This window comes from Haemorhous mexicanus, chromosome 4, assembly GCF_027477595.1.
Source record: "Haemorhous mexicanus isolate bHaeMex1 chromosome 4, bHaeMex1.pri, whole genome shotgun sequence".
In the NCBI taxonomy this organism is placed as follows: Eukaryota; Metazoa; Chordata; class Aves; order Passeriformes; family Fringillidae; genus Haemorhous; species Haemorhous mexicanus.
Window position 1 is genome coordinate 11877976 of NC_082344.1, and position 24946 is coordinate 11902921.

General features: G+C 36.7%; 1 protein-coding gene across 1 annotated transcript in view; it reads left to right on the plus strand.

Moving 5' to 3' along the window:
* Positions 1-24946, plus strand: part of NAA15 (N-alpha-acetyltransferase 15, NatA auxiliary subunit) — a 37605-nt gene extending 12659 nt beyond the window's left edge. Inside the window, exons 2-20 of the mRNA XM_059843802.1 lie at positions 2220-2304; positions 3136-3240; positions 3865-4022; positions 5678-5812; positions 5981-6134; positions 8463-8582; positions 9255-9350; positions 9485-9591; positions 10005-10077; positions 10787-10956; positions 11483-11635; positions 13651-13779; positions 16041-16254; positions 17040-17233; positions 19317-19425; positions 19783-19881; positions 20582-20725; positions 21166-21263; positions 23485-24946. Coding sequence (XP_059699785.1) covers positions 2220-2304; positions 3136-3240; positions 3865-4022; positions 5678-5812; positions 5981-6134; positions 8463-8582; positions 9255-9350; positions 9485-9591; positions 10005-10077; positions 10787-10956; positions 11483-11635; positions 13651-13779; positions 16041-16254; positions 17040-17233; positions 19317-19425; positions 19783-19881; positions 20582-20725; positions 21166-21263; positions 23485-23685 — 2544 coding nt within the window. The 3' untranslated portion in view covers positions 23686-24946. The remainder of the gene's footprint in view (positions 1-2219; positions 2305-3135; positions 3241-3864; positions 4023-5677; positions 5813-5980; positions 6135-8462; positions 8583-9254; positions 9351-9484; positions 9592-10004; positions 10078-10786; positions 10957-11482; positions 11636-13650; positions 13780-16040; positions 16255-17039; positions 17234-19316; positions 19426-19782; positions 19882-20581; positions 20726-21165; positions 21264-23484) is intronic.

The window sequence follows — 24946 nt, forward strand, 5'->3', positions numbered from 1 at the left end:
CCACAGGACTTTGATTAAACTTCAGGTGAGAGTCTGGTTGTTAGAGTACATTAAATGGAACCATTTAGTGATAAGATGTCACATTCATAGCCAGCATCTGAGCAAGCTGTACTCAAAGCCGGACTGCAAAACCCCAGAGTGCCCCATCTGCTTGTGTCAGTGCCTTAGTACACTGCAGACACATTCTTCAGTTCCTTTGGCTGCACCACTTCTGTGACAGGTTCTGCTGCTTTCACAACTACCTGGGTGGGGGCAAGTGGCGGCTCTACTTTTCAGGGAGGAGGCCTGGCTGGTAACATTTATGACTGATGGTTTCAATTAAAAAAAAAAAAAAAAATAGTCTGTCAGCTCTTACTAGTTGGCTGATTATAGTGACTCAGCCAGCTACTTGAAAGCTGATAATGACTAGAAGGTGTAAATAATACCAGTCAAGTTTAATAGAAAAAAGAAAAAAAGTTGCCTGTACAGATTTCCTCTTACCTAACCCTTAAAATGTTCTTTTGCAGTGCTGACTTTTCCTGTCATTGGTGAACAGAGGGAGTTGTCTTTTGGAAGTGTTCAAAGTCAGGGTTGGATGGGGCTTTGAACAACATGGTGTAGTGAAAGGTGTTCCTGCCCATGGGGATGGGTGGAACTAGATAGCCTTTGAAGGTCTGCTCAAGTTAAAACCATCTAATTCTTTTGTTGATCTGTTCCTCTTTGAGTACATCTTGCTTGCTCTCTCTGGGCATCTTCCTTCCCCTTCTGTTTCCATGTGAGCAATTCCCTTTCTCCTAAGGGTGGTGACAGTGTAGGGGGAGCAAAATAGGTGGTTTGTGATGCATCTTGGTCTTCAGTCATATTATTTTACCTGTATGACTTTAATGCTAGAAGATAATGCAGGCACATAGTGTTTTGCCATTTTTTTACGCCTTTGAAATTTATTGTTGGTATTTCCAAGAGAAAACCAAACACTAAACAGCATCTTTCATTATGAAGAGCAGCATAAAACACGGAAGTTGTAAATATGCCATTTTCTTTTTTAAGCCTTTCCCCTAACATTCATGTAACTTTTTAAAGTTTTATTTTTAGAAACTTTTGCTTGAAGGGAAGACCTCTTGGGTCTGCCTTTCCTAAATATTTTTGTTGAGAGTGGTTTGAGGACACATGGTGTCCATATGTGCTTATGAATGCTCTTGGATAATTACTTTGGAGCAGTGTGAGGAAAGATGGAATCCTGAGCAACAGCTTATTTAGAAGGACTTGAAAACTCTGAGGTGCACCCAATTTTTACACCCCCATCTGCCATCCTGCTCTGGAATGGATCAACCAGAGTCAGTGAGGTCCTGTTATGAATGACTTTGTAATTAATAACAGGATTAATAGGATTTCGGCTGGTGCTCAGTCAGTGTGTGCTCCTGTATTCCTGGGCTCATAAATATTTATTTCATTACAAAAAAATTAAATGTAAGAGGTTCCAAGTATTTGCTGAAACGACCTAAAATGTACAAATTGGTGTTTATAATGTAATTTCTTCTGTTTTTTATTTAAATATGAGCACAAGAAGTATATTTACATAAATAAAATACTAAAACTGGTTTTAAAAGGTCATGCTGTGTGCTGCAGTGCATTGTGGTCACCTTGAATAATGAATGAGGCTCCAACAAAAGAGCTGGACTAAGAAAACAGTAGAGGAATGTTTAAATTTCCAGTATGGCAAGATGTTACGATATACTAGCTTTGGAAGTTTGGATGTGTGAGATACATGTTGTAAAACTCATCCTAAGAGGTTGCTTCCAGAGGTAGTTAAAGCCAAGTTCCAATGATTTGTGTGTCTTTCCAGCTTGTATGGTTGCTGGAGGTGGTCCTGTGGGTTTCTATTCAGGATAGTTGGCCAAAGTGGGTTCAGTGCTTACCAGTGTTACAGCATAAGGTTTGCTTTTGTGTTAAGGGAGAGTTGAATCTCTTCAGGCACTTAAGGTTCTTGTGGTGTCTTACTTAAGAATCTGCTGTATGATAATATGTCTTCACTTACACATTTTAACTCATGGTGTTGCTAACATTTTTTTTTCCCTGTTGATAGAAGGAGTTTTTAAACACAGGAAGCTCAATAAACAGGATTCATTAAAATATTAGTACATTTTCTAAAATCTGTAGCTGCACTGATGCTTCGTTTCAGGAATGCATAAACACTTCCACTCTATAAATTTTTTTAATAAACTTACTTTGTTTTTCAACAGAGGTGTTATGAACATAAGCAGTATAGAAATGGGCTGAAGTTCTGTAAACAGATCCTTTCCAATCCCAAGTTTGCAGAACATGGAGGTAAGTTTTAAAATGGCGTGTGCTTTCTTTTTCACTGTACTTAACAGTAATCATTTTAATGTTTTATATCCCTTCACTGTTAACTTTTTGCCCATAAAGCAGTAAGAGCATCCAGAAACATGCATATTAAACACTCACTGTTGGTAAGATTTGTCATCTTACCAACAGTGATGGATCTTACCAGTTGTCAGAGCTTGCCATTTTTTATCATTCAAGTCTAAGATTCATGGTGCAAGTTTCCTAATACAAGTATGCATTAATAAAATCACTTTTCCTGGGAAATTGATACTCACTCACATAAAAGTGAAAAAAGTAAGAGGCTGAATATTGTTCAGTATTCTGTCAGCTCTGTGGGCTGCTACTTTTCTGAAGGAATAGTTGTATTTTAAAAGAAGTAAAAGGTGTTTATTCCTCCACTGTATTTTTAGTCAGCTCTTAATACTTAATGAAAGTCTCTTTGCACTGTTCAGAAATGCTTTGTGGATTTTTTGCAACTACTTTGGTATGGGTGGATGTGTAGAAATAGCAGAGTTGTGAATAAATACTTGAGTAGTTAAAAAAAAATCTCCAAAAGCTTGTAGAACAGACAGGTTTAAAATAAAGCATTACTTTGTATTTTGATGGAAGTAATATAAAATGTTTATTGCTGTGTAGGATATACTTAAATGAATATTCTGACAGTAGAGTTTTCTATTTGAGAAAAGAATGAAATCTTGATAATGAGAGCTGAATCTATGTTTGCATTTATACTATGTTTAGGGTTGCTATATGGAGCTTAAAACGCATGAAAATGAATAAAAAACTTAGTCTTTTTCTTTCTTTCTTTCTTAGAAACCTTGGCAATGAAAGGACTAACATTGAACTGTCTAGGGAAGAAAGAGGAAGCTTATGAACTTGTGCGCAGAGGCCTAAGGAATGACCTGAAGAGTCATGTCTGTATCCTTTTTGAAACAAGGCTTTTGCTGATGAATTGAAAAGGTTGATTTCTGCATGTCCTTGATTTATAGAATAGCAATAAAAGCCAGTTTAAACTTCAAACTGGAAGTTCAGAATTTTCAATTTCCAATAAATATTTTGTCTAAGCTATTCAAAGGACAGATGCTTTGCAGTCCTTGCATTCCTAGTTAGCTTACATGTTATTCTGGCATGTAGTGTGTATTTTTTATCATTATTCTGCAACTGTAAACTCATGGTGGGCATTTAAGCATGTGAATTGTTTTGGAAGCATGAGTAGTTACCATTACATTGTTAAGACTGGTCATATACTTAGAGTGCAGGAAGTATCAGCACTTCAGTTGTCTAAAATTGTGTTCAAGTAAACCTGTGTTTTCAGAGATCCTGTTACTTTATTTCCTCCCCCAGTATGTGTAAAGTAATGTTTACAGCACATTATACAGACTGTATACATATAACTGGCAAAGTTCTGACAAAAAGAATTTTAATATTCCTGTCGATTTATAAAACACCTTGAGAGCTTTTTGCCAGCTGTTCTGTCACTGCCGTGTTAGAGCTCATTTGTCCCTGCTCAAATTCAGAGGAAGCCTTAATAGAGTTATCCAGGTTGGCATGTCTATGGCCTTCTTCAGAGATCAGACAAGAAGTATGATGAAGCTATCAAATGCTATAGAAATGCACTGAAATGGGACAAAGACAATCTTCAAATCTTGAGAGACCTTTCTCTGCTACAGATTCAAATGAGGGATCTTGAAGGGTACAGGGTGAGTATGCATTCTGCATTTAATTATCATCTAGGGAACTGCAGCAAAGGTGGCAGATTTGATTAATGACCCTTTAAAAAAAAATAGTTAGGTCCAGAGGGTTAATGCATTTTCAGCTCAGTGCAGAATTGCTTGCCTTATTGAGGTGGGTTTTTTTTTTTTTTTTGATGCTGTATAACCCAGCTGTAGACAATCTCCAGTCTTGTTCTTTTCAAGAAAAGATTCCTGTAGGTAAGAGGCAATGTGTTCAGAATTTGACTTCTATTCAGGCAAAGGAGTTTGTATTTTAGTAACTTTGTACTATATATCCCTCCACCTTTACATCAGTGCCCCCCCCATTTCCTCTTAGCCATAGGTAATAACAGAACAAGCAGTGTGCGGCATGAAACATCATATTTTGGTTCCTTGCCAACTTGGGCATTAGTGAGTGACATCTCCATTTTTTTGTCAGGTTTTCATCTTTTTAGGTTTCCCTTGCACCTCTAAAGTTGTGTTATTTAAAACACATTAGTTGGTCTCTTCATGTAGTTTTTCCTTTTCAAATTAGGGTAACATTAGTTATACCCAGGAGCAAGTTCTGTGCTCAGAGTTGTGTGGAACCATCAGCTAGCACAGAACTAGAGAACTTATTCCTGAGTCAGGACAATTCTTAATCACTGATTTTTTTCATATTAGATTTTTTCATTTAGAAATTTGGTTCCGCTCTTGCTGAGACAAGGTAGCTGAAACTTGGTGTACGTGCCAAAATACACATTTGTAAATTTCTGTTTTACTGGCCTCTGGATAAATGTGAATACAAATTTTGTAATCTCTAAACACACAAGTAACACATGTTGCCAAATGCATTAAGGATTAAATGTTATAATGCTTAGAAGTCAGTAGTTCATGGCTAATCATATGCTGGTCTCTGAAGAATGTGAATTTGCTCTCAAAACTGGGATAAGATTGTGGGTTTTTTCCTTTGCTTTAAATTCCAGCCTCTCCTACTTGAAACTAACTTTGAGTGACCATCATTCTGTTAAAACATCTGTAACTAGTTTTAGTTCTTTGTTAATCCCTACTTTTGACAGTTTAGACATTTTCAATAGGAAGTAACTATTTTCCTGTAAGTTACTTTAAAATGCCTTTCAGCAGTCTATAACAAAACAAGTTATAGCATTTTCTTCAGATTAAAATTGCATGATACCAGGCAAATCAGTTGTCTTTTCCAGCTGTAATTATCCTCTTGCTAAAGAATAGGGATGTGTTTGCGTGACCCGTATTGCCTAAGAGCACTTCCAATTATTTAAATACATATGTACTTTCAAGGTCAATTTGAACACTGGTAAATGTTCCTGCAATTGAAACCAAGTGTCCTTAATTATATTCTGTTCATAAGTGGTTAGACAGGAAAAGCATGGGTGTCATAGATTAACAAAATTAGTCTGACTCATCGGGATTTGGTTGGACATGTTATTTTGTGAAGGCTTACTTTTTTATTCAGTGAACACCATTGCAATTCTAAGTTTATTCTTTCTCTGGTTAATAAAATGCATATAGAAAACTATTTTGCAGTGACTTCTTAAATACTAAAATACTGAAGACAGAATATTGCCTAATGGATTCTACAGAGTGTCAGAGCCAAGTCAGGAAAATTAGCAGCTACTTTTTTGCAGGAAACAAGATACCAGTTGCTCCAGCTCCGACCTGCACAGCGAGCATCATGGATCGGTTATGCCATTGCTTATCATTTGCTGGAAGACTATGAAATGGCAGCAAAAATTTTAGAGGAATTTAGGAAGACACAGCAGGTAAGAGGAGAATATGAAAGTCCTATATGGAGTGCTGCTTGAGCCAAAAATAAAACATTCCTTTCATGATGAGAACTTCATGCATGACTAAACTTTCTTTAGTCAAATGAATTTGATCCCAAATTTTAGAATTAGAAGGCTGATCCTGTGTCTGGCTTTCCTGTGTAGACATCACCTGACAAAGTGGACTATGAGTACAGTGAACTGCTGCTATATCAAAATCAAGTCCTCCGGGAAGCAGGGCTTTTTAAAGAAGCCTTGGAGCATCTTTGTACCTATGAAAAGCAGATCTGTGATAAACTGGCTGTTGAAGAAACTAAAGGTAATCACTCACTTTCTGAAGATATATTTAAACACATAGCATACAATGGGATGTCTATATTGTCAGCTTTTCCCATCTTTTGGAACTCAGATTTGTTTTTAGCTTAATTTATTTAATTTTGCTATTGTAAAGGACTGCTTGTCTCACAGCTTATTCAGTCCCCGTCATGCTCTTGTCCCAGGTTGGTAAGACATCAGTGAGGTAAAGACATGCTGTTCTGAAACTTTTAAGCTAACAGGCATTTCAGACAGGAGATTGGAAATTGATGTACTGAAGTTCTGTCTGAGTAGTGTGCCCCGTGCTGTTAGAGCTTTGATAGTGACCCTGGCAAGGATACCATGTGCTGGAAAGGAAGAATCATCTTTGGTACAGCAGAAGGCTTTTAAATGTCCTTAGTCACCCTTGCAGCATGTAGAAATCAGCTCTTCAGTGAGGCTAGGGTAGCTTCTGTTGCATTATTATAAACCTAGTGTGTAACACTGTAACAGATCAATACAGTAGTGTAGCTTATATTCCACAGATGGAATTGCAGAGTGTTACAAATTCATTCTAACAGCTCTATTAACAGGTGCACTTTATTAAAGCATGCTTTGTTCCTCTTCTGTTTGATGCTTGTACAGTCTTTCTGTGAAACTGTCAATCTGGTGAAGGTACTGCTTGTTCTTGGCCCACACTGGAATCTGTTTAGATGATTGTTTAAAGTAAAGAGAAGAAATCCTTTTACTCTAGTTTGTTCATGTAGATGTTGTAGCAAGTTCCTATTTCTGCTAATTTTACTGTCTTGCAAAAGGAACCTAGGAATTGAGTAGTGACAGTAATGGGAGGTGTGGTGTTTCAAGGAAATTGATTGCAGATGACTCTCCACAGTAGCTGAATATCTTAGTTGGTTTGCATATAAAAGGAGATGGATCTAGAGATTACAGTATCACAGATCATTTTTGAAACACAATAGTGGGACTTTTGGGGGTGGGAGTGGGTTTTTTTGTGACTTTATTTTTTATCTGAAGGATCTTTTGACATACTTTTTCTGTGTTGATGTACTATGTGACATACTTAGTGTTCAAAGGTCCAAAGTTTGGGATGAAAATAAGTTCTGCAAAATAGGACTTGATTAAAAATAAACCTGAGAGCAAAACACAAAGCATCCTAGGAAGTTACCAGAGAAAAGGATGGGAATACTCTTTGCAGTCTGTGTTCTTTCAGCAGGGTACAAGTGATTAATTTTTTTGGGCACAGCTCCCATTGTGTTGTTTGGACTGGCTTGGCTGCTGTGTATTCTCTTTTGTAATAAATGAGTGTGTACAGATTTTAAGCACACATGCAAAAGCCACTGTGGATAAAGTAACACTGAAAAACACTGAAACTTGTATTGGCATTTGCTGCTGTTAGATAGGAAAAAAAATTAACTTTCACCTCAGAGAAAGAATTTAAGGTTTATTTTTTGTTGTTCTCAGTGAGTGAACTATTGATGTTTTCCTGGGCACTAGATTCTGTGTGTAGTCCTCAAGTTACTCTAATTGTGGAAAGCAGCATCTCTTGACAAAAATGCATGTTAATTGTGTTACATAGGGAAGAAGAAAGGTAAATTTGCATTTTCCTCTTTAAACTGGGTAAAAAAATCTTGCCTTAGTCTAGACTAACATTGTTCACCTCTGGTGTGTAATCTGTTCATGCCTAACATTTGCCAATAGCAAAGCTTTGTTAAATAGTTTTCCATTGCGAAATGGGGAATCTACTGCTGTTGCAGTTCCAGCATTAACAAAGATGCTTATACAATTGTTAAACCTAATCTTTACTTTATCACTTTTAATTTGTATTGAAGTTTCATGAAAAGGAAACTTGTTTGCATAATCTTGAAAATTCATTCATCTAATCAATGGCTTGATTAAAAACATTGAAGTTAGTTTCATGAAATACCAGATTGAAGAACCATTCTCTTACTTGCAGCACTGCAGTTTGGTTTCCAAGATGCTGTATACCTCAAATACCATGTGCTGCTTTTAATTGCCTTCTGTAGTAAAAACTGCACTTAAAGTAACCAGTCCCCTCAGTGAGGAAAAAAAACCAAACCACATGCATTTTGCATTAAATTTTCAAGTAAGTTGGAGGAATTACAGGCCAGCTTGTAATATCTTACTTTAACTGAAGCAATTGTCAAAAGCATATCTGTCAACCAATTTGTAATGTTATATGTAGTGCTTATTTTTTCTATGAAATTAGAATCAGGATAGAGCTAAGGATTATCCAGTCTTTTAGTGTAGAGTGATAAATGTTACAGTGCTTTAGTACCTTGTTACCTTAATTTAAAACATCTTGTTTTTCACACAGGAGAACTCCTCCTTCAGCTTGGCCGACTTGAAGAAGCAGTTGAAGTCTACAAGGGACTGCAAGAAAGAAATCCTGAAAACTGGGCTTACTACAAAGGCTTAGAAAAGGCACTTAAGCCAGGTAATGATTTGATATCTTGTAGTAAATAAGCTTTTTCTATATATTTAAAATTAATATGTGTATGAAAAGCTTGTATTGCTTTAAATACTAAAACTATTATTTAAAAAGTCCCCATTTAAATTCTGCTTTTTAGTCAGAGTGTGTACATACCGTCATAATGTTGGGGTTTCTTAAGAAAGACAGGAAATATTTCTTGAATTGTTGTTACCTTGTCTTATCTAAAATCATAGAATCATAAAATTGCAATACTCTTTGTGTGTGGTTGAAAGAATAGAATTATTTCTTAGATGACAGTTTTAATTTTGAATTTTTCCTTTACTGCCTCTGTTATCTTAATCTTATGTTGTAGCTAATACAACTGAATGGCCTTCTTTGAAGGTTTTAGCAATAAGGCAGGAGCTCTTTTTAAGATGAGAGATAAGCAGTTAGTATTCTAGAGTTGCAAGAGCATTAGCAGATACTGTGTACCTTGGAGTCATTCAATTCATTAGTCTTAATAAGAATAAGGAGGAAATTCTGTACATTAGGAAGGATATAGCCATTATATATATTATATTATAGTTGCTATGTATTCTGATTCTTTTTTTAATCAGGTATAAATCACTTTCTCTGCCCTCCTTTTCCTTCTTGCCAGAATGGAAAGGGAAAGTAAACTGTAAAATTCTCTTCCAGCTAATATGATGGAGAGACTAAAGATCTATGAGGAGGCCTGGACTAAATACCCAAGGGGACTAGTTCCAAGAAGATTACCATTAAACTTTTTGTCTGGTAAGTGCATTTTTTGCTGAGCAGGTAGTGATCAATTCTTGTGTTTCTTAGATTCTGATTTAATAGTATAAACAATCTGCAATTGATGAGTAATGTCTGGTAAAACAAAATCAACAGGTCTTTTTCCCCTCAAGGTGAAAAGTTTAAGGAATGTCTGGACAAGTTCTTAAGGATGAATTTCAGCAAAGGTTGCCCACCAGTCTTCAATACTTTGAGGTCATTATATAAAGACAAGGAGAAGGTAAGTGTTCTAACCAGTTTTTGTGTTCTACCTCATAACTGTGGTATATTTAAGAAATGAAGAAAACCATTTTTCTTCAGTGTTCTCTCCATGAGCACTGCTTTAGATGACCTGATGTAGTGGAGAGAAAAAAGAAGCACATATGTTGGGCATACATCTGCCAAGTTGGTAAATGTAGAAGACTTTAGATTTAGTAATTCTAAGCTGTGTAAGTGTTCACCAAGGGAGGCCTGGTCTTAATTTGTTAAAAATAAACTGAGGTTGAGTATATTCTCAAATGTAATGTAATTCAGGATATTGCAGACTTTTCTTACCATAATAACTAGTTTGGGTAACACCAAGTAGCTCAACTTGAAATAAAATACTACATAGCCCACAGATTATTTTTTCTGTGTCTCGTCTTGTATGTGTAGGTGGCAATCATAGAAGAGCTCGTGATAGGTTATGAAACCTCTCTAAGAAGCTGCAGGTTATTTAACCCAAATGGTGAGTGCTGAGACTGTTGGGCTTCATGGAAGTAGTGCCTGGTTCTAAGCCCTGTGTGTCCATTCAGAGGTGGGGAGATAGGGAGTGAAGAAACAAAGGTGATGTGGGTTTTTTCTGGTTTTCCCCTAATGCAGAACTGAACCATAGCTGTCAAGTATGAAGTCTGTATTCAAAATACAATCACTTGTTCTAAACTTTTTTCCTGGATCCACAAATTTAGTCATCTCTTTGCAGTTTTGAGTTCAAGTACACTATTTTCAGGACTTGAATTTATCACTGTTTGGGAAACTGAAGTTTGAAAGCTGTGTCAAATCTCTAATTACAGAAATGCCAAACAAAAGGCAATATACTGATAGTACAATCTTCAAGAAGTGGTGTCGTTTTGGAGCTTTGGTGGAGACTGGGTTTTGTGTTCTTGGAGGTTTTGCATATCTGACTGCCCTAAGCAAATACTTGGAACAGAGCGCAACTGCTTTTGACCCACCAACTCCCTTTTCCTGAAAAGCACAGGAGGAGAAGGGAGCAGTATATGCCTAGGTCTTGGATAGACTTAAAAGCTTGTGTATGTACCTGGAGCCAGTTGTTTGAAAGTTCTCCTAGGTCTGACAGAGAGGCAGAATTAACTTCAGTGTTTAGAGCATTCTACTTCAGGTATGTTGTTTTAGTAGTAAACTGAACAAACAACCTCTGTCCATTTTGCTCCTGCCAGATGATGGTAAAGAAGAACCTCCAACCACTTTACTCTGGGTCCAGTATTACTTGGCTCAACATTATGATAAAATTGGACTGCCATCCCTGGCTCTAGAATATATAAATGCTGCTATAGAAAGTACTCCCACTTTGATAGAACTCTTCCTTGTGAAGGCAAAAATCTATAAGGTAAGTTTGGCTTTGTTCTTAGTGACTAATGGTTATTCATTTGTTAGAAATTCTAGTGAGTTTCTAGGTAAGGGTATTAGCTATTTGAGATGGGATTTTCTGCTGCATATGAAAAAGCCACTGTGTAGGTTTCTAACTAAATAAAGGAGAAATGTACAGCAAAATGTGAATTCTCAGTTTCAAAATCACACTGATAAATTAGATTGAGTCTTTCATCTGTTCTTACCCCCTGTTTTTTTTAGCTGCTTAAAACAATTTCTCAGGGTGCACAATGATGTTGTATCAGAATGGGATTATCCAAACTGGTTCTTTAAGCATTTTCAGGAAGAACATTCAGTGCTAAAAGACCAGTAATTCCATAATGATGAAAGGTATTTACCTGCTTTTTTTTCCCAAAATATCCTGCTTTTGAAGTAAGCCATTTATTTTTTAAAAGTCTAAAAATAAAATCTACTTATATCAAGCAGTAAATAGATAAAACATGCATGTTTTACAATTACTCTGACTTAAATTTCTATCTTTACAGCATGCTGGAAATATTAAAGAAGCTGCAAGGTGGATGGATGAAGCTCAGGCTTTGGACACAGCAGACAGATTTATCAATTCCAAATGTGCAAAATATATGTTGAAAGCAAACTCCATTAAAGAAGCAGAAGAAATGTGTTCCAAGTTTACACGGGTTTGTTGCACTTTACTTTAGAAGTCTTTGGAATAATGTGGGCCAGATCCCTTGTGGAATAACTTTTTTTTTTAAATTTGCAGTCAGTTTCGCTATCATATTTAAATTCTGTTTCAGAGCAGCTATGGTTGCTTGCTTCAGTTATGTAGTCCACAGCAGGGTTTGAATTAATCTTGAATAAGTACGATTCCATAGGAATAAGTGAAAACTCCATAAAGCTTGGGTTTGGTTATTTTTGCTAGGTAGGAAAAATACAGCATGCCTGTTTTAGAGAGAACTTCTGAGAAAATAACTTTTGCACAATAATCTTTGAGTTTAATGTTGATTCTGTAGGATACTTGAAAGATCTGGTAAAGTTGTCCATGACCCTTTTTTCTAATGGTAGTAAGTTAGAGAATTCAGATGTCTCTTGGAACATAATTTTTGTGTGGCTAACAGCTAAGAGCCTTTGTGAGGTGTCTTCCTTTTGTGAATATTTCATCCCCAACTCCTTGTTTATCAGTGATGAAGGAAGGCTGCATGTTAAACCTTTTTATTTTTCCATGTTCTTACACATGACCAGTTGTCTGAAAAAAAATGTTGTGTAATGGAAATTGCATCATTTTATGCATCACTTCCTGTCCCTGCAGTAGCCCCATTTTGATAGGTTTGATGGTCACACAGCTTAGTTACTTTTTAAAATGTATTGCTTTGATATTATTCTTTCATAACTGTAAGTCAGAACAGCTCAGTGAAGTCTCTCCAGACTATTTGTCAAATTACAGTTTTGCAGCACTGGCAGTGTCATTTGTGTGTTGTCTATGGGAGATGGGTAACAAGCTGTTGGGATCTACCTGCAAAAGTAAAGCCTTTTCTGTTTGTTTGTCCCATTTTCTCCTCTCTTAAAGAGCAGGAGAAACCTGGAATGTAAGGTAGGTTGAATGGAGAGAAGGGGGAGGAGTGTTTATAAAGGAAACCTGAAGGATCTTGTGAAATGAAGGTGATGTGCAGGCAGACATGAGGGGAGGGGAAGTTCTGTTTTATATATGCTCAGTAGCTCTATGTCAGAGTTTTTATGCAAACCCACAATGAATTTAGGTTAATTTGACCTCCTTAAGCAGCTCTAAGATGATGTTAAAAAGGAACTAAAGCAGTTATTCGAAAATAAACTTGAAAAATATTGAAACAATTTGATCGAGTTGCTCTTTAGAATCTTATTTATTTCCATTTGATCTTAGGTCTAGTGCTCAAATACAGCCTTTTAATTAAAAAAAATCAATAATTAGAGGAGTCCTAGATTAAGCATAATGCAAATAGAACTGATACTTTTCCTCATTTTAAGTTGGCTAAATCAGGCTGTTTTGAACAGTGCCTTTCTCTTTCATTGCTAAGTTCTATGGATCTGTGCAAGTGTATATCCATACCAGATTTGAAAGACAACTGTAATCCCATTTTTTGAACCAGAAGGTGTCAAAGTTAAGTGTTCCTTTTGCCTTGCCTTACTCTCTAGTACTGATTGCATTAGAAATAATCATCTACTGCTACTGTGAGGATGCTTAGCTCAATCAGCAGTTCCCTGAAAGATGCAGATGGCAGTTTTAGTTGAGGGGGAAAAAAAATCCTGCAGGATTTCCTGCAGGTGTCAGTGTCTTGTTGTGGGCTAGAACTTCTCTGCCATTTTTTCCATGTTGCCATGTGTTACTTACATGCACACAGTTTTAAAAACACTGAATGAAAGTCTCTCCTAACCTGAAGATTAGCAGCTGTCACAGTGAAATGGTCACTGCCTGGCTCTTCATTGTGTCTTTGCGACTCTTCCGATAGGTGTAACAAAGATTTGTATATCTGTATTTTTATATTAATCAAGAAAGCTAGTCAGTTTTAACTGTGGCATTTCCAACTTCCAAGATTCCAGTTCTGAGATTTAACATTCATTTTCTTTATTTGTGCTTTTAATTAGGACAGGGTAAAAAAAAAATAGCAGCTGATGACTCCAGTGAGATTTATTTTTTGTATAATGCTGTTTTTGCTTTTAGGAAGGAACCTCGGCAGTAGAGAACCTTAACGAAATGCAGTGCATGTGGTTTCAGACAGAATGTGCACAAGCCTACAAGGCAATGAACAAATTTGGAGAAGCACTTAAGAAATGCCATGAAATTGAGAGAGTACGTATTCAGCTCAACGGCTTAGATTGGAAATCACTGGTTTAAGTTTACTGTGCTGATATGTTACTTTTCTGAGCATTAAGGGTGCAGTTCATGTAGCTTCAGGAGGGATTTCATGTTGGTTACTGGCAGGTTTTTATAGTTGCATTTCCTCCTAAAAGTGCCATTGTAAACTGTGTATTATGAAAAGATTTTATAAAGTTACTTAAAGATCCAGCCGAGAGGAGAAAGCTGTCAAAAATAATCTTAGTTCTGGCAGTGTGCATAAGAAATGGGTATTTAGATACAAATGAAGAGTATGTGCACTTTAAGTCCAAAAATAAGTGGATGAGCTGAAAAGCCCATCTCAGTTATTATTAAGGCACTGTTTTAGAGGTACACAATAAATGTTTACAATATTACCAAAAATAATAACTATCTTATTTAAAAAAAATCTACAGTTTAAAAGAAGCTATTGCAAAAATAAGGAGTTAAAGTAGAAATTTTATTAAAAGGGGGAACACTTGCACATTAAATGTAGACATCCATAATGAGGTAAACAACAAAATTTGGATGCACAACTTTAAAAAGAAGCAGGTATGGGTTTGGTTTTGTTTAAGCACATTAAAGTCTAGAGAAAAGACCAGACAGCTGAGGATGTTTAAAAAGAAGGGCTGAAAGAGCAGAACTTAGTAGGAAGCTATGCCTCTTTGCAAATAGAGAGGCATTAGCGGATTTCAGCACTGCTGCTCTTCTGCAGGGAGGATTCAGCTCTGGAATATTCTCTGATTTGAAAAAAGTGATGTAAAACTATCAAAGTAACCTGGTCTAGTGAAAGCTGTCCCTGCCTATGGCAGAGGGTTGGAAACAGAGGACCTTTAAGGTCCCTTCCAATCTACACCAGTTTGTGATTTGCCAGGACTGTGTTTTATTTACACAAATCCTTTAAATAAATTAGTGTAAGATTTTTTTGTATAAGAAACTATTAGTCTTGTAAATTGGGTACCCGAAGAGGTCAGCAAATGAGGTGATAACTTAAGCCACCAAAAATAATATTTCTAAGGATTTTAGTCACTATGTTTAATTTATTCATTGGGTTAATTGAAGGTGTAGCAAAGTTCATCAATAAGCTAAGCAAATATTTTGAATTTAGAAACCATCAGCAAAGCTTTTGTAAGAAAAAGCAGTGCCTTCTAAATCTTTTAGAGGGACCAGTTATGCAAAGGGGGCAGTCTAGTTGATAAAATGTGTTGTGGTTTTCAGAAGCCTTTTTTCTCATACTTTGCACCGTAAAGGATCTGAACTGTCTCTGAAAAAGTAGGGAAGCTGATCTCATGGATTTAATAACTGATTCATGGCTGGGGAAATAGAGTAGGAGCAAATAATCAGCTTTTGCAAGAAAAAGCAACAGTGTAGTCAGTGACAAATCCTCTTCCTATGCATAAGTAGTAAAAGGTCTTAAAATAATGCTGCTCAGGAATCCTGAAACTGTTACAGATAATGCTGCAAAAACTTCTATGCAGGTGTGGAGCAGCAGTTGAAAGGACACGTGAGGAATTAAAACTTGAGAAGTAGTGTTTTTCTTCCCATTATGTAAATCTGTCACACTGTTTACATCTGAGTGTCACATCTTCTTAAAAATGTGCTAGTAAAACACCGGCTGTGGGGTAGCTTCCAAAGGAAGAGACCACAGTTAGCTTGGTTGTGCTTACTCTTCTATCCTGAGCTTTGACAAACAAAGCTGAGTTTAGTATAAAGTCAAATGTGATCATAAGTACTTGGAGAAGTTCAAGAGGGCAATGACTTTTTTACTGCATCTTAAACAAAAACAAAGGGACATTAGATGGTGTGGAAAACAGAGCTTGAACAAAAGAAAGTACTTTCTCACATCATGTCTGATTTAAGTGTGGGATTTATTGCCATAGTATTTAGTGGAAATCAAAATTATATTTTTTGAATGAAAAAAAAAAAACTAGACCAGTTCATAGAAGAAAAACTCCTTAAATGATGTTTAAGTGCAATGACTATAAAACCTTTGTTAAACCAGAAATTATCAGAGGTAGTTACTTTTAAGAGACTGAAATTAATGTATTTTGGTTCTGGGCTAAGATGCCTTCTGTTCTTTTCACCATGACTTTATTTTTGGAGGGTTTTGTTAACGTCTGTAATAGTTAGGTTGTATTTGTCAGACAGTAGGCTTTTACTAAATTATTATTTTGAAAGTCCAGCTTAGTCTCTCATTGTTAATACTTGCTAACTAATGTTATGTTACATTTTGACAGCATTTTGTAGAAATCACGGATGACCAGTTTGACTTCCATACTTACTGTATGAGGAAGATCACCCTTAGGTCTTATGTGGATTTGTTAAAACTAGAAGATGTGCTTCGACAACATCCCTTCTACTTCAAAGCAGCACGCATTGCCATAGAGATCTATTTGAAACTTCATGATAATCCCCTAACAGATGAAAATAAAGAACATGAGGCTGATACAGGTATTCAACTCTCAGGATTTATTCATTGTGCTGTTTCACTAATTAGTGGATATTTTAGAAAGGTCTGTGGTAGCCAAAAACAGTTCTACACGACTCAAAGTTGGCAAATTGCAGCTTGGACTGCAATGTAAAGTAGATGTTCTGCTGGAAATGAAACTAATGTATGCTTTTATTGTGGTTATTACAAAACGATGGGTTTGTAGTGAGAGTTGTAATTCTTAAGTACAAATGTTTGTGTTACGGAATGACTGCAAAAACATATATTCTTACGTTGGTTAGTCCATGGAATAGGAGATTGAAGCAGATGTGCTTGGTAGTAGCTTTTCTAAGCATTTTATCAGTGTGCAGAAATTTCACTAGGTAGCAACTTAAATTTTATCATCTCTTGATTCTGATGTAAAAATAATGTTTAAATCATCTATTTTTTTCTCACATTTCTGATTTGAGAGCAGCTTAAGCAGTTGTGGCTTGTGGCATCTCAAATGGTACAAATAGAGGATCCTTCATAAGAGAATCCTTTAAGAGGAATTTGTCAAGTTTTAGTACTTTTCATCTCATTATACTATTACTGTAATTTCTGTCCCCTGATTCCACTAAGGAATTTGTGGATTATGAAGCATCAGCATAGACTGTAAAACAATCTATCCATAGTAAATAAGCTTTTACAAAGGTAATGAGAGCAGCGCTTGTTAGTAGATATGGTTTAAAAAAGGTGATGCTGTCTGACATCCGCTTGATGCTGTTAATACAAGTGTTGTGTGGTTTTGTCCTTTGTGTGTGTACAGCAAATATGTCTGACAAAGAGCTAAAGAAGCTACGAAATAAGCAGAGAAGAGCTCAGAAGAAAGCACAACTGGAGGAGGAGAAGAAAAATGCTGAGAAGGAGAAGCAACAGAGGAATCAGAAAAAGAAGAAAGATGATGATGATGAAGAAATTGGAGGACCGAAAGAGGAACTTATCCCTGAGAAACTGGCAAAGGTGCTTACCAATGTAATCATAAAGTCTTAGAAATTTCTAGAAAAGTTGCAGTAAGCACACATAAAAGCCATTCAAATAACTTACAATTTTTTTTGGTATGGCATCTCTGCACAGGCAGTCTTTTAAAAATAATTCAGTTCTAGGGCTAGTTGGTTAGATACAGTGTCAGTAGTGGGGAAATCACAGCTTTTGTGCCTCGTTCTCAAAGGCAGTAATTGAAGTCATAAACATTTGCTACATGTGTAATTATCTCCATGCTTCACTAACTTGTTGATTGTACCCTGTTTCTAGTTGGTTGTGTGGAAGTCTTTCTATCCTGTATGTAAGGTGATTATCATTAACTCTTTTATGCCCCGTGATATTCTTTTGTTGGCAGTCTGTCAAAGAGGAGCTATTGAAGCACTGAATGCTTTAACAGGATTTGTTTGCATATGTTTTGAATGGGGGGAAAAAAGGAATAAAGAAGCTGTAGTAGTAAATAGTAGACTAGACTTAGATGTATTTAGAGATCTGGATTAAGAACTATAGAGAGATATAAAAGGGAGGTGACTCAAAAGATTCTTCCTTTAGCAGAAGTTACACCTCTGAGGAGCAGGAAAACACTAAAAAAATGTGAGAGAAAGATAAGAAAATTATAGAGACTGGAAAAATTAATTTATAGCAGTAGCAGTATTGATAGTCTAAAGATCCAGTATTCTGGATCTATATTCTTACTCTTCACACTGAAGTGAGTTGTATTTGCTCTTGAAGGGATATTTGAAAGTTGAGTCAGTGAACTTCACTCTGTAGCCAGGAAACAAGTAACTTAAACTTGACTAGTTATTAAGACTTTTGCTGGTATTTCCATTTTGTAGTTCACTGGTTGCAAGAAGCAGAACTAATTGCAATGCTCGTCAAGATGGAAATGCAAAACATGTATTGAAATTGAGTTTTGTAGTAGAAGGATGTCATGGGATAGCTGTGAAAAATCTAGCCAGTTCCCGAGATTATAAGGAATAGTTGCAGCTGTATAATGCATTTCATATCACAATCATGAAATAGACACTTCCAAATGCAGTTGGTGCCAAAATACCATTTTTCACATAGTTAGTCACAAATAGTTTTCCTGAAACAGCTGCCCCTAGACTTGTTTGGAAATGTATCCTTGGCAATAAAGGCATGGCTTTGAAATGGGGTTTTATAGGTTCCAAATGTTTATGTGCACAATGTGTATGTAAAATCAGCAGCACATAAAAGTGATGCAAGTGTTTTTTATAAAAGGTGCTGTAGTTATTAGCAGGAAGGTGTCTGTTGCAATCTTCAACTCAAGTTATTTGCTACTTGAGTATCAAGTTTTGATTGCAATAGTTGCAAACAAGTGTATCACTTCAACGTTGCTGAATTGGTGTTGGCACACAAAAAAATTGTATTTGCTTCTTAGAGAGCAGTTTCGGTTAATAAAAAAAATTAAGGTCAACAGACAGTTCTTGTTTGAGTAATCCCGAATCTCTGTATGCAAGATACTTGTCTGTAAAGAACTTTTGCACAGAATTAATTTGTGTGACAGCTGTCTATTTACTGGATTAACTAGCTAGGGTCAGGAGACCTTTTTCAATATCTAATTACTTCCAGTGTGCTGTTGGTATTTTGGCTGGCAGCAATACCTGGTCATTTTACCATGACCTGGCAGCTTTTAGGAACCTGTCTGAAGCTCACGTGAGCAGAATGTCATGGGTGTTTATCAGTCATTTACCATCACCTCAGGCCCATGTATGTAGGTTGGTGTGGGCAGCCACGCTGCCCTTTTCAGGCAGGTTCAGCTCCAGTTGTGTTCACTACTGGTGTATTACAGAAGGAAAAGATTTGTGTTTCTTTAGCAGAACATGATTTGTAGCCATCAGAAAGCAAATATTTTGGAGTTTTTAGTCTATGTTTAGACATTGAGTGAAAGTTGCAAAATTTGTAACACAAGAGGTTCTAAGCATCTTCTGCACTGCCTTAGGAGAGTAACTCTCTGATGTGACTCAGCAATAGCTGGTTTTTGTCGTTGTAGTTACTAGGTTAAACTTTGACTTAGTTGTGTGTCACTTCCTTGAATCTGTAGGTTGAAGCACCTTTGGAAGAAGCCATTAAATTTTTAACACCCCTGAAGAATTTAGTGAAGAACAAAATAGAGACTCATCTTTTTGCCTTTGAGATTTATTTTCGAAAAGGTAGGTGAGAACACTTAATGAAAGCAAGCAAATCATAAAGGTGTATATTGGAACTTAAGCAGCAATTATTGATGAGGTGTGAGGAGTCCATCCCTGTCATGACACAGAACTTTTCACTGGACCAACACTCCAGCAATGAGCAGTATGTGAAAAGCAAAGTTTGAACATTTGGTGGTTATGCATTTAATTCACTGGTTAAATAGATACAGGTTATTAAAAGTAGCTTTTGTGTCACACTCAGCTGTAAATTCTTCTGATCGTTCTAATTTCAAACACTAAATAGTCCTGTTAAGACAATGCAGTGGTTTCCTGCAACAGGTTTTTGAACACTTGTCAACACTTGGTTTTTCTTTCCAGAGAAGTTCCTTCTGATGCTTCAGTCTGTAAAGAGAGCTTTTGCTATTGATTCTAGTCATCCTTGGCTTCACGAGTGTATGATTCATCTTTTCAGCAGTGGTATGTATCTGTTTGGTAGGACTCCATCTGTGCACACTGCCAGATGATGCCAAGCCTGCAGTCATTGATTTTTAGCACAATTAATTCAAAATATTTAAAGCATATATTAGAAAACTGATTCCTGATAAAATTAAGCATGGTTATTATGACTGCATCTGGATTTAGGAGTCATTCCAGTATTGTGAAGAGTTTTTAAGACTGTGAGCAGTATGTGAAACCTGAAAGAGAGAGGCAGTGAAGAAATGGAAATTGCAGAGTGAGGCATTGGGCTTTTCTGCTGACAACCTCTTTCCGCCTGCAAGGAGAGGGCTTAAGAATTCTGTCCTTATTGGTAAAAGTTGGAAGAATTCTCTCCCTTCCCCTGCCCCAAAGGTCACCCTTTCTGGTGGGGGCTACAGAGTAGACACATTTTAGAACAGACTTGCTTGACATTAACCTCTGAGCCTCATAGGTTTTAACTAGAAAGGGGAAGAGTATATTAATGTAAAAAAACTCTGGCTTTTTCTAAGCATCAGGTAAATGCCACAGCTAAGCTTCTTCTAACCACATCCAGTATTTACCTTTTCAAATTTCATGCATCTTTCTTTGAGATACTTTCCAATTATATTAATAATGTAAACATGAAAAATGCTAAAATAAATACATAAATCATATTTTGTTGTGATTACCTGTGCTCACCTCAACTTCTTTTTTCCAACAGTTTCTGAAAGTAAGGATCTGCCTGATGCTGTTAGAACAGTGTTAAACCAAGAAATGAATCGGCTTTTTGGAGCAACTAATCCAAAGAACTTCAATGAAGCTTTCCTTAAAAGGAACTATGACTCACTGCCACATAGGTTATCAGGTATTTTGCCTTTTTCCTTGTTCTGCCTTACTTCTGCATTTTCTGTGCTTCTCGGGCAGTGGTATCTCAGTATCAGCCCCAGTGATGTAACAATCACTCCTTTGCTCTGGAGTGCTTTTCTTCTCTGTATTTTTCTGACAACATGATTGCCAGGCTTTCTGTGGTTTTCTTTAATTTTCTCTTTATGCTGCTGAAATGGAAATGTGGGGACCTCTGCCCTATTGTTTCTAAAGTGTGCAGAATGTTTCTTTTAATACTTTTTTTGGAGCTTCCCTTCTACCTACTTAGGTATCAAGCGACAGGCTCCGGGTTGGTTCCATTTTGAACTACTGCTGGAGAGTTCAGTCCCCCCTCTTCCTCATATTATCCCTATTTTATGTTTGTATACAAGATGGTTTTGGTCATCCACTGGTTGATGAGTCTTACTTTTCCTCCTGTAGCTGCCAAAATGATGTACTATTTAGATCCTTCCAGTCAGAAAAGGGCAGTGGAACTGGCAATGACCCTGGATGAATCCCTTATTAACAGAAATCTTCAGGTAACGTATTTATAAATTGTAGACAACTTCTGTTTTATCTCTGGAAGCTTTAAGCAAATTTTGGAGGTAAGAGGAAGCTGAAATAATTGCTGTGCCTTATCATAAAAAGGTTGAGTTGTGAAAGAAAGAGGTGTCAAGTTCACCTGAACAGAAATATTTCATATCCTTTTTGCACATTTAAATTAATTTAGTTTTGTGATAATGGGAAAATAGCAGCAGCAGGAAAGCCACATTATTGCTACAGGTAATGGGAAAACTTACTAAACTTGAGAGAATTCACAGGGCAAAAGAAAAGGTAGTGGTTTGTCTGAGCTTTGGCTGCCACACAGGCAACTGTTCACAAGGAAAGGAGTGGCACAGACTCTGGGAGGGCTTTCCATGGTCAACTTCCTACAAGCTGTGGGAATTACCATACGTTCAATAAAAGCTGCATATGCACAGTTCTGCCTTAGTGTGTAGTTAAGTGAAAAGCTCACCAATTTTTGAATCTTTGCTTCATTCTGGTGGTCATGGAATAAACTCCCTGTGACACTGCCTCCATGCCCCTTTCCCCATTTCTTCACCTTCATCTGGGAGGACTTGTCAGTTCTGACTCACAATTTACAGTAGTCTGTGCACTCAGTTTTTTAGATCTATTGCAAGTAAATTTGGTAAATGTTTACCTTAAAATTATTCTTTTGTGGACAAAAAATGGAGTTTTCCAAAAAACATCTCGTAGGAAATATAGTGGCTCCAATAGAACTTTAATTGTGAAGAATTTTGAGTTCATAGCAGAATTTTTGGACCAGACGGGGGGAGGGGGGGGAGAGACAATAAAGGACAATTTGCCTTGATTTGTCAGCTTGTTTAGGATGTTAAAGATTCAGATCCTTTCTCTATTCTAGCTGTTATGTCATTTATATTCTGAGTACATGTTTAGCATTTTTCATGAACTTGTCTTGTTTGGGTGTTAGACTTTGTGTTCAAGTTTTCTTACTGTTTGAGTTGCTCAAAGAGTTTAATCTAGATTATAAATAGATTTAGAAAACAAAAATTAATTTGCCTTCTATTTGCTGTTTTTTGCCTGTGAGTGGGGTTCTGGGAATTGGACTGGGGAAAGATTAAGTGTAACCAAAAATGCTTGGTTGATCTGGAGGTGCAAAATTGGTAAGACTAGAAGAAGCTTTAACCAACTCAGCAGTGCATAAATGTCCTGTACAGTGCATTGTGATACAACTGACAATGCTGAGTTTAAGCATGTTTGCTGCCAACATGAAGGAAGAGTTGGACTTCTACTGAATTTCTAGATGAGAAAGTAAAGTGCCCTAAAAATGAGGGATCTACAGGAGTCCAGGTGTTTGTTGAAAGGCATTTTTGTGTGCAAAGAGATCAAATTTATTATATTTCATTGTTGTAAAGACCAGCTGTCTCAGGGCACGCTGCATCTGTAAAACCAGATATAGTTGACCTTTGGTGGATGCCAGTTTTAAATGTGAGGAAAAGGGGTCCTTGAGGAGAGCTCCATAACCCTACAGCAGGAGGACAGAGCAGTTAATCCCAGTACACAGAAGATACAAAAACTTTACTAAATGTCAGAGCAGCAGGAAAAGACTGCCTGGCTATGCTAATGCCTGCACACTGCCATGGGCAGGTGTTAAATGCTGCCAGGCTTTAGTGGAGCTCACTAGGTTGGTTTCTCATGATTGGGTTGCAGGCTGAAAAAAAACCTACACAGGAAATCTCCTTTTCCTCTTCTAAATCATGACCAAAAATGGACAGGAAACTGCATATATCTGAAAAATGTGGTCATATCAGAGTAATTTGATGTGATTGAAAGGTATGTTATGTGTTGCTGAAATGGTCAGTTTGTCCCAAGAATGGTAGGGTTCTTGGCTGCCAGTTAGCAAGAATGGGTTTTTCTTAGGAAAATAAGAAACAAGTAACAAATTAGTATTTAATTTTACAGTCAAGATTCCTAGCTGTGTTTTAGATCCCTTTAAAAACTGCATTCTTTCAAATCAGACTACACTGGTGTTTCATGCTGTGTTTAGCTAGAATGTCTTTTGATGTTGAAAGGTGTGTGGTGCTTGGAGCAGGTCTGTGTCAGAAATACTGTTTTAAATGTGTCTTGTGAAATTATTCTTCTCTCAGACAGCAGAACTGCTGTTTGAAACCTGTGTTGTGAGTGTTCAGCTGAATGTTTAAGAAACCATAACACTTCTTTATTTTTCTCTTTAATTAGACTTGTATGGAGGTATTAGAAGCTTTATGTGATGGTAGCCTTGGAGACTGTAAAGAAGCATCTGAAACTTACAGAGCAAATTGTCATAAGCTTTTCCCTTATGCTTTGGCTTTCATGCCCCCTGGATATGAAGAGGATATGAAGATCACAGTTAATGGAGATAGTTCTGCAGAACCTGAAGAACTGGCCAATGAAATATGAACAACTTTATTGCAAAAAAATGACGTTGGACCATATCTGGTGTATAATATTTTTGTCACGCACCTGCTGAATTGTTCTAACTTACACAAAGAACAGAAGGAAAAAAACCCCATTGCCTTCAAATAGTTTTACTTTTTTTTTTATCCTGCTGACAAAGTATATATATAAAATATCTAACATATTACTGGTTATAGGTTGTTTGGTTTCTTAAAAATTAAAAGCTGCTAAAATTGAAAAAAAGGAAAAAATAAACAACCCTTTTCCTCACCTACCCACCCATGTTTTTAAACTAATTTATATGAGACCTGGAGGTGTGTAGCCCTCAGAGCAGGTGTGTGGCAGAAATATTAAATTTAAATTTGTCTTGTGAGATTACTGTTATCTCAGACAGCAAAACTGCTGTTTTAGCACTGGATTCTTTCACTGAGCACAAAGAGTTGATGGGGCTTTAGCATCTGACTGATTTTGATACGGGGGATGATTGTGTCCATAGGAAGTATGCAATGTGAATCAGAATATAGAGAGAAACCTGCAACGTACTTGTTACGTTGGGGTGCTTGGACATACGGATATCAACCAGAATTAAGAAACATAGTGTGTTCAATAAGCTTGTTGTGTCTCTGAAATTCACTGTACACGATCAGTTTGGTGTTCTTGCACCACAGTTTTTAACTGAAGGAACCAGTTAAAATGGTCTCTCTTGGAATTAAACTGGGGGTGGGGAGGGGAGAATCAGCGTTGCTGTTCTTGAGATGAACCTATCAGCATAGGTTGGCCAAACTTTTTAAAACTGTAATGCAAGAACCAAATAAAATTATGCACTGTGATGTGGCACCAATTAGAAAGATCGCATGCATTTTTCACGTAGAGTGAAAACAAAATGAGAACATACTATGGCTTGAAGTTGCAAAGAGGAAAACTCCTGACTACCATTTTGACTGATCAAGAGACTAATAGATTAAAACCTCAGCAGGCCTTGTTCACGTTATGCAGAAAAAAAAAAAAAAAAAGTGCTGCAGTTTAGATACCTCTGGAACTTTTCCACAGTGTCACAGGTTTGTAATACTTGAAGCCCTACATTTCTAAGAATATATTTCTTGCTCAGTTGTTTCAGGCAAGCCCAAGACTTTGTAACTTTTAAGGGGCCCAAGATTTTTTTTTCAATAACAGACCAGCTTCTTATTCCTGCAGTTACAGATGTAATTTCCTTTGTCAAACATAAGGTACCAAATATAATGCAATAAAATGTTTTGAAAAACAA